Source organism: Myotis brandtii, unplaced genomic scaffold, assembly GCF_000412655.1.
Source record: "Myotis brandtii unplaced genomic scaffold, ASM41265v1 scaffold889, whole genome shotgun sequence".
NCBI classification, from domain to species: Eukaryota; Metazoa; Chordata; class Mammalia; order Chiroptera; family Vespertilionidae; genus Myotis; species Myotis brandtii.
Window position 1 is genome coordinate 901,722 of NW_005371640.1, and position 10,245 is coordinate 911,966.

General features: G+C 41.4%; 1 protein-coding gene and 1 pseudogene across 1 annotated transcript; one reads left to right on the top strand and one right to left on the bottom strand.

Moving 5' to 3' along the window:
* Window positions 1–257: 257 nt before the first annotated feature.
* Window positions 258–754, top strand: LOC102260892 (annotated as a pseudogene).
* A 3,391-nt stretch (window positions 755–4,145) lies between these two features.
* LOC102241943 (germ cell-less protein-like 1) lies at window positions 4,146–5,785 on the bottom strand. The gene has a single exon (XM_005885050.2). It carries the CDS (start codon window positions 5,727–5,729, stop codon window positions 4,227–4,229), a length of 1,503 nt encoding a protein of 500 aa, XP_005885112.1. The 5' UTR covers window positions 5,730–5,785; the 3' UTR covers window positions 4,146–4,226.
* Window positions 5,786–10,245: the final 4,460 nt, after the last annotated feature.

Here is a 10,245-nt window from a genome sequence, read left to right on the forward strand (position 1 = left end):
TAGTTCATTTTTGCATATGGTGTAAAGTAAGGTTTAATGGTCATTTCTTTTAACTTATTGGTATCCAATTGTTCCAGCACCAGTTCCTGATAACATTATCCTTCCTCCGGTTAAATTAGTTTTGCACCTTGGTTGACAATCAATGGACTGTATCCATGTGGGTCTGTTTCTGGATTGTCTCTTCTGCTAAATTGATCTGTGTCCCTATACTTTGTGCCAATGCCCCACTTTCTTGAATTCTGTAGCTTCATGATAAGTCTTGCAACCTGGCAGTCAACGTAAGTACTAAAATGTCACTATTCATATTCAAACTAACTTTGAATATTCTAAGTCCTATGTACTAGTATTTCCATATAAATCTTAGAAATAGCTTGAGGGAGTGGCAGATTACCCAGTGCCCGGAAAAATGGAGCTCGAGGCCATGAGCAGATATACCACCCCCGTGAACCCAGCTGTCTTCCCCCATCTGACCGTGGTGCTGTTGGCCATTGGCATGTTCTTCACGGCCTGGTTCTTTGTTTATGGGGTCATGTCCACCAAGTACACTCGGGACATCTACAAGGAGCTCCTCATCTCCTTGGTGGCCTGTTCTTCATGGGCTTTGGGTCCTCTTCCTGCTGCTCTGGGTTGGCATCTAGGTATGAGCTCCCATGGGCTCCAACCAGGCAGCTGCTGAATCCCTGCTTTTGTAAATTATTTTTTTACTGTTGTGGGAGGTGTCCTGCCTGCTGCTCACAATAAAGGCAGATGTGTGACAAAAAGAAAAAAAAAAAGAAAGAAATAGCTTGAATTGTTGCCTTACCTATAGAGAAAGATAAAAATGGCATCTGATGTCTTAACAGAAAAAAAAAAGTGTCTTAGTCCATTTGTTTTGCTATAACAATATACCACAGACTGGGTGGTTTAGAAACAACAAATATTTATCACAGCTCTGAAAACTGGAAGTTGGAGATCAGGATTCTACTAAGGTTGGGTGAGACTTAGGTTGTGCAGACTTCTTCTATCCACACAAAATGGAAGGAGCTAAGAAACTCTCTGGAGAGCTTTTTTTTTTTTTTAAATATATTTTATTGATATTTTACAGAGAGGAAGGGAGAGAGATAGAGAGTTAGAAACATCGATCAGCTGCCTCCTGCACATCTCCCACTGGGGATGTGCCCGCAACCCAGGTACATGCCCTTGACCGGAATCGAACCCGGGACCCTTCAGTCCGCAGGCCGACGCTCTATCCACTGAACCAAACCAGTTTCGGCTGGAGAGCTTTTTATAAAAACAAACAAAGCTAATACAATTCATGCAAGCTCCACCCTCATGACCTAATCACCTTTCAAGGCCTAGCCTACTATCATTACCTTGGTAGTTAGAATTTTTTTTAACAAATACTTTTAAAATTTATTATTTTTATTGATTTCAGAGAGGAAGGGAGAAGTTGAGAGGGATAGAAACATCAATGATGAAAGAGACTCATAGATCGGCTGCCTTCTGCATGCCCCTCACTGGGGATTGAGCCCACAACCTCAGCATGTGCCCTGACTGGGAATCGAACCGTGACTTCCTGGTTCATAGGTTGATATTCAACCACTGAGCCACACCTGCCTGCAATAGAATTTTAACATGAATTTTGGGGCAGGGAAACTAACATAAACAGCATTTGAGGGGCGGTAAAATCTTTGAAAGCTGCACCAGTTAGTTGGACAGACTGGCCCTCTCTTCCTACATCAGGGACTATTTGGAAGACATGTCTTTAAAGAAATAATTTTGTTTGTCTTATTGGCTTCTATTTTTAAATAAATGTCACCTTAAATACTCTGCAGACAAGCAGAACAAACTCTGGCAAAATAAAAAGTAAGCCAAATATAAACACAAAAAGGAAAATGTGAAGATACTTCAAAATTATTCATATCTGGATATCCATAAGAATAACTGGTATCTATAAAAATACATTTTATTTTATTTATTTGTTTTTATTTAATCAATTGGGGTGACACTGGTTAACAAAATTATACAGGTTTCAGGTGCACAATTCTACAACACATCACCTGTACGTTGTATTGTGTGTTCACCACTCCAGCCTGCTCTCTATGAGTCTGTTCCTATTTTGCTTGGTAATTCATTTTGTTCATTAGATTCCACATGAGTGAAATCATATGGTAATTGTTTTCCTCTGATTGGCTTATTTCACTTAGCATAATGCTCTCCAGGCCCATCCGTGCTGTCAAAAAGGGTAGAAAGTTCCTTTTTTTTTTTTTTTTTTTACTGCCATGTAGTATTCCATTGTGTAAATGTACCACAGCTTGCTTATCTACTCATCTACTGATGGGCACTTGGGCTGCTTCTAGATTACAGTATCTATTTAACCATTTAAAAATTATTTCTTTGGTTTTTACAAGCAATAAAAACATTTATTTGCATGTATTTATTTATATGTAATCTATAATATTGTATCTAACATTATGTATTTACTAGAGGCCTGGTGCATGAAATTCGTGCATGGGAGGGGGGGGTCCCCCAGCCCGGCCTGCACCCTCTCTAATCTGGGACCCCTTGGGGGATGTCCGACTGCCTCTCACAATCTGGGACCACTGGCTCCTAACTGCCTGCCTGCCTGCCTGCCTGATCACCCCTAACCACCTCTGCCTACCTGCCTGACCGCCTCTAACTGCTCTCCTACTGGCCTGATTGCCCCTAACTGCGTCTGCCTTGCCACACACCCGGGACCCAGGATTCCCTCCTCTGGCCAGTCGCAGGCACCTGGGACCTGGGCTTCCCTCCCTCTGGCTGGCAGCAGGAACCAAGGACCCGGGCCGGCTTTGCCAGGGCTGGCTGCAGCTACAGGGGACCGTGGGCATGTGACTTCACCCAGGCCACAGCTGCAGGTGCCTGGGATCATGGGACGGGCGGCTTGTCCCTCTCCCAGGCCGAAGGCACAGGTGTAGCCGCTGGCACCCTGGACCATAGGGAGGGCGGCTTGTCCCTCTCCTAGGCCATAGGTGCAGGTGCAGCCGCTGGCTCCCGGGACTGTGGGGTGGGAGGCTTGTCCCTCTCCCAGGCCGCAGCCTGGCTGGTCCCCATTCTTCTCTCATGAGCTCATTTGTGCCTGGCTGGTCCCCATTCCTCTCTCCTCAATGTTGAGTGTCTGAGCTGTTACCGTGTGATGGCATGAGGGCGTGATGTCCATTTGCATATTAGCTCTTTATTATATAGGATATGTGTTACTATATAATTATATATATTTTATAATACATATTTTCTGATATATATTTATATAATATATGATAATATAATATGTAATATCTATATAATATGTAATTATGTACTATGTTCATATATTCTTTAATCCTTGTTCCACTCTTTAAGTGTGGAAAAAAATATATATAGTTTTTGCAGATAAACTGTCAGCAGTATGCATTCTCCAAACCCTAGAGTAAATGGGCCATGTGTTAAATTATTTGGAAAATAACACTAACTTATATAATATGTAATGTTATAAAACCTGAGATTGCCTGGCTATTTAAAACTGTACATTTTAGAGTACAAGAGAGTCCCTAATCTCAGGGTTTTTTTTTTTTAAATATATATTTTATTGCTTTTTTACAGAGAGGAAGGGAGAGAGATAGAGAGCTAGAAACATTGATGAGAGAGAAACATCGATTAGCTGCCCCCTGCACACCCCCCACTGGGGATGTGCCCACAACCAACGCACATGTCCTTGACTGGAATCGAACCCGGCACCCTTCAGTCCGCAGGCCGACGCTCTATCCACTGAGCCAAACCAGCCAGGGCCCTAATCTCAGGTTTTACCTGATGATTGACTCTCTCCTATAATATTGCCACAATAAAAACCACATTTGCACAACAATTTCAGCAAGGGAATGAATTCTATATTTTGTCTCAATATTAGTTAGGGTAAAACTTGTCTAACTAATAAATTTATTTTTATTCTTTGGAAATGTAGGCTCGCATTTTCATTTAGAGCTTGTCTGTTGATGGTAAATAAGAGGCAAAAAATGACAGCATCAATGATTATTTGGTTTCACAGATACTTCCTTTGAAATAAACTTTTTATTCTTAAATCCATGGAAATAAAATGAAGCTAGTCATTCATGGTAGTTTCCACATTTGATTTTTATTATATGTCATCTTTATTGTGTTTTACAGTAGGGCTATTGAAGGAAATAAAACATCAGAATGTTCAAAATGCTAATATATCCTACTTGACAAGCTGATCAATTTCCTAGATTTTCTAATGATGTAAACAGGAAGTTACAGAATATATATAAAGGGAAGCTCAGAGATTTGCTATCTAAGTTCATTACCAGGTGTTCCTCATCGTTCTCGAAGGTAAGAGTCTTATAACCGGTTGTTTTGCTGAACCTTAAGTTTCCACTTGAATCGAAATATACCAAAGTTAATCTGAATGCAATATTTCTTAGAGATCGTAGACAAACTGAACCCGCACATGAATGAGGGAAGATATTTTGCTTGAAAATTATATAATCGCTGGTGAAGATGACGTGCAAAGGAAAGCCGAAGTTGAAACCCGACCACTTCCAGGAGAATTTCCCCTTCTTGACAAGCATTTTCCCACATCTCATGCTGTATTCTTCAAGTTCTATTTCATTGGTGTATCGGGGCCCGATTTCCTGGCTTTGTCGTACTCTCAGCAAGGTAAACCACTGTTGCTTATAAGCTTGCGATAACCAATCTGAAGGTATTAGAGTATCGTGCTCAATAACTCTTGTGGAGGCCAGGTCACAGATGATATGCTGAAACCTCAAATTTTTAAACACCAATTGAAATGGTATGCCTCGTCTGGTTTCAAGGAAGGCCACGCTGGCAACACGTCCTCTGTGCCTGGAAAACCATTTGTTTGCATGGCCTAAAAGCTTTTTTACGGATCCTTTCCAAGCCGGGTTAAGACGAAGGAACATCCACTCTTTAAGTGTGGTGTACACATCTATTTCCTTTTGTATTACTAGTAAGTTAGCTGAAGAAATGAGCAGATTCATGAGCTCTATACTGAGTGCTTTGTAAAGTTCAACATTTGGATGCGTCATCAGATTGTGGAGAAGCCAGTTAAAGCATTTTGTCTTCAGAGACTCTAACTCATAGGCTTCTGCTGTTGCATAGTAGCCACAGACAGTTTTCACGTTAACTGCCTCCTTCATGGTCTCCTCACACTCTTCAATTAAGTCCTCTACTTGAAGCAGGCATGCCGTTGCCAAAATTCTTGGAATTTGAAGGGACTCCGTTAAGTCATATTCACCCCCGTACAAGGAACCTAGCACGAAGTTCAGGGACGCGACGTCAATATTGTGGTCCTTAATCTCTAGGTCGATAATATCTTTGTCAGAGTCATCGCAAGAATTTTTAAACAGAGTAGCAAAGTAGCCTGACTGACATAAATACATTTTGTGTAGACACCACACTCTCCCCAGAGCGCGGATTTTAATGTCACTGGTTTCCCCATTTAGAAATAAAGTATGGTAAGCATAATCAGATGTGACCTTCACTTTTTTACTTCGGCTTGTAGTGGCTTCTTGCTGGAGATTGTCTTCCGGGTCTAGAGGGTTGGGGCTGTTCTCAGCCTCTGGGTCCGGAGAGGGTCCTCTCCGCTTCCGTTTTCGGCCTGAGGATACATCTCCGGGGCCTACCTGGGCTTCTGGCTGATGCGGATCAGTTGTGCCTAATATACCGCCCCTCAGGAGGCGACTGCTCAAGGACCCCATAGAGGAAGACTATCAGATTCCCTAGGGGGGCTGTTTCAGACCTCCTTGCCATGGCATTCCTGCATCCTGTCACCTCAGCTTATGCCCAAGTCTCACGGAAACCCTGAGAGACGGTTCCAAACGTCACAGAGGAGGTCAGGCATTCGTTACTGTCTGCTGAACAGCTATTCCAAATACTTGAGTGTTCCTTGATATTTTCCAGTCTCCTATTCACTAAGAGACCATATGAACATATTGTAGCCAATGGGATGAGGGTAAAATATTAGCTACATTCAGATGAGCCCCATAAAATGCCACACAATCTTTTAGCTCGCTACTTCCCTACTGTGGTTACACACAGGCCACGTGCTTTGGGCGGCCTAACTAGAAGACTGACGCAGAGCACATAGTTGAGTCATGCCTTGGAGGGATCCCTGAAGAGAAGTTCATAACCAGCACTGGAATTTACTATCAATGAAAAATTAACTTTGTCGTTGAGACTGTGACCTCTGTTGTGGGAGTGAATGCTAATTGCTGTACTGATAGTCACCTGGAGATGAAACAAAGATGAATCAGACAGAGCCTGCACAAAGATATTTTGTCTTTGGGGACACACAAGATACATGCTATGGTACTTTGAGGATAGCTAACAATTCTTTGGTGCTCTTTTCACTGAGAGATGCCATCACTGCTGTGCCCTGACTAAATGCCTGTTCCACAAAATCATGAAACATAAACCAGTTGATTTTTTTTCCAAAAATATATTTTATTGATTTTTTACAGAGAGGAAGGGAGAGAGATAGAGAGTTAGAAACATCGATGAGAGAGAAACATCGATCAGCTGCCTCCTGCACATCTCCCACTGGGGATGTGCCCCCAACCAAGGTACATGCCCTTGACCGGAATCGAACCCGGGACCCTTGAGTCCGCAGGCCGACGCTCTATCCACTGAGCCAAACCGGTTTCGGCTAAAAACATTTTTTAAATGAACAGTGTGGCACCTCATTATTTTATTTGCTTTTGATTACTGGAGGGGAGAAGAGATTTTTAAAAATTTCCAGTAAGGTACATCTTCATATTCTTTGCTGATTTCTAAAAGGTTTACATATATTTTTGCCTCATGGATTGCTAAATCCTTCTTTTAACAATTTTCATTTACCATTTAATTTTTATGGAGTTCTTTTCTGTACAGATATTTTCATTCTTTTTTTAAAAATATACTTTTGTTTGTTTTAAAAATATGTTTATTGATTTCAGAGAGGAAGGGAGAGATAGAAACATCAATGATGAGAGAATCATTAATTGGCTGCCTCCTGCACGCCCCCTACTGGGGATCAAGTCTGGATATGTGTCCTTGATCGGACCCTTCGGTCTGCAGGCTGATGCTCTATCCACTGAGCTAAATCAGCTAGGGCAACATTTCCATTCTTAAGAGGCCAAATCAGATTTTCCAAATATGGGTTTTTGCAACTTTGCTTATAGAAAGCCTTGCCTTTTCTGACATTAGATAAATATTGTTCTATATTTCCTTGCTGAACTTTCATGGTATTATGTAATCATTTTAAACATCTAAATATTAAAGTTTAAAGCATTTTGATATTCTTATACTTTGAAGTGACAGAAGCAATATACAAAAGAATATGTACTTTATAAAACAAATTTTTACAAACAGAAAAATACACATAAATGTGTATGCATGCACAGAGATACTGCAAGTAATAGACAAGATCACACCATACGTGCCCGATCGGCATGTCTCAGTGGTTGAGCTTTGAACCAGGAAGTCATGGTTTGATTCCCCGTCAGGGCACATGCCCAGGTTTCAGGCTCGATCCCCAGTGTGGGGCATGCAGGAGGCAGCCGATCAATGATTCTGTTATCATTGATGTTTCTAACTCTCTGTCTCTTCCCTTCCCTTCCACTCTAAAAAAAAAAAAAAAAAAAAAGGTGGCAGAGCAGGGAGCCAGAGATCTGGGCCCTTCATACCATCCCTGATGCAATTATAACCAACTTGCCTGAAACTCACCCTACCACTGAAATGCCTGTTCTATAGAGTCTATAGTATAGACTATAAGTTAGCTTGAATCAAGGTTTTCTTTTGTTTAAAGCTAAAAGCATCTTAACTGATACAATAAACCTTGTAGATTTTTCTGAAGGAGGCAGAAAAATCTGGATCATAGGATAGACACTCTGCCACTTCCAAGCTGTGTCATCTCAGACAAAATATTAATCCTCTCTGTGCCTCAGTTTCCTCATATGTGAAGTGAGAACAATACCTGTACTTCACAGAGTTGCTCTGGAAAGCTTTAAATAAAGTAATGTAAGTCAAGCTCTTTATTACTATCATAAAGGTATCTTGGAGACAGAAAACAACATAAAGTCAGTTATGTATCTGTATGCTCTCCTATTTCCAAGTTTTTACCCTGATGCCATGTCTCTCCCATGCAGCAACCCCCCTCACCTGCTCTCAGCTCCTCCCTTCATAAGCATAAGGATATCCTTTTACATAATTACAGTGCAAGCATAAATTCAGAAATTTCCACATGGACACATTATCTGATAGAAAGCCCATATTCATATTCTGCCATTTGTCCTAATGCCCTTTGTTTCACCTTTTCCCCCCCAATCCAAGATCACACATTGCATTGAGTTATCGTGTGTTTTTATCTACCTTTCATCTGGAACAGTTTCTCAGCCTTTCCTTGATCTAATTCAGTGGTTCCCAAACTTATTTGGCCTACCGCCCCCTTTCCAGAAAAAATATTACTCAGCCCCTGGAAATTAATTTTTTTAAAATTTTAATAGCAGTTACTCATCGCCCCCAAATGCACCTGTGGCCATCACCGCCCCTCTGGATCGCTGCAGCGTCCACCGGGGGGTGGTAGCGCCCACTTTGGGAATCACTGATCTAATTCATTAACTTGTTTTAAAGCATATGGGCCCTTTATTTTGTAAAGTGTCCATAATTTTTTTTTTTACTGCTTTCAGAGAGAGGAAGGCAGGGGGGAGAGAGAGATAGAAACATCAATGATGAAAGAGAACCACTGATGGGCTGCCGGCTGCATGCCCACCACTGGGGATTGAGCCCACAATCCAGGCATGTGCCCCGACCAGGAATTGAACTGCGACCTCCTAGTTCATAGGTCGACGCTCAACCACTGAGCCACACTGGCTGGGCAAGTGTCCACAAATTTGGTTTTATCTGACCCCCTTCCCTCCCTCCCTCCCTCCCTTCATATCTTCCTCTTTTGTTGTTGTTTCTTTGTTTACAAAACCAAAAGGGAATTTATTGAAAGGAGATGAGAGCTCACAGAACTACAGGCAAAGTTGGAGTAGAGAAAAACCATCAGGGCAGTCCTGGTGGAGGAAATGAATGGGCTCCCCATGGAGCTCTGTGGAGGACATGACAGCTTCTCTGTTTTTCTCTGGTGACTTTCAGGAATGCAGTGGGCAGTGGGACTGGCTTTCTGGCCATGCAACTGTGCTTTGAAGACCGCCCTGCTTGGTTCAATGCTCTGCTGTTGCCATTTTGAAATTCTTAATAATTGTAGACCCTGCATTTTCATTTTATTAAGAGTTTAGTTTGTTTTAGAGCAATTTTAGGTTCACAGCAAAACCGAAGGGAAGGTGCAGAGATTTCCCATGTATGGCCTGTCCCCACATACAGAACTTCCCCCCAAGTGATACATTTTTGGAAGGAACATTACAGAAGTAATGATATATCCTTCTCCTTCTTGGTGCATTTCACCAGAAGACACATGGTATTAATTTGTCTTATTATTGTTCATGTCCATTTTTTTAAATCCCCACCTGAGGATATTTTTTCATTGATTTTAGGGAGGGGGAAGGGAGAGGGGGGAGGGGGGAAATACTGATGTGAAAACTATTGGTTGCCTTCCGTGCCTGCCCCTACCATGGGTTAAACCAGCAACCTGGTTATGTGCTCTGACCCAGAATCGAACCTGTGACCCTTTGGTGCACGGGACATTATTCTAACCAACGGAGCCACACTGGCCAGGCTGTTCGTATTACTTTTTTTGTTCATATTAATTTTGATCATTTAATTAAGGTGGTGTCTCCTATATATCTCCACTTGAAAATCAACATCCCATACTTTTTTTTAAAGAATATTTTTGTTATTGATTTCAGAGAGGAAGGGAGAGATAAAAACATCAATGATGAGAGAGAATCATGTGCCCCTGGCTGGAATCAAACCTGGGACCCCCCAGTCTGCAGGCGAATGCTCCATCCACTGAGCCAAACCAGCTAGGGCAACATCACATACTCTTGTAATTAATAAGTATTTACAAGAGATATTTTAAGACTGAAACAACTTTTCAGTTTCCTAAAAATTGTTCACCAACTTTTAGCCAATGGTTTTAGCATCCATTGATGAGTCATGTCTGAATTAAATATTATTTAGATAGTTGCAAGATGATGACTTTCTAAATCTCTTATGTATTTCTAACCCTACATTATTTTGTTATATCACATATAAATATAAAATAATTTTATATATTTTTATTTATATGTATTT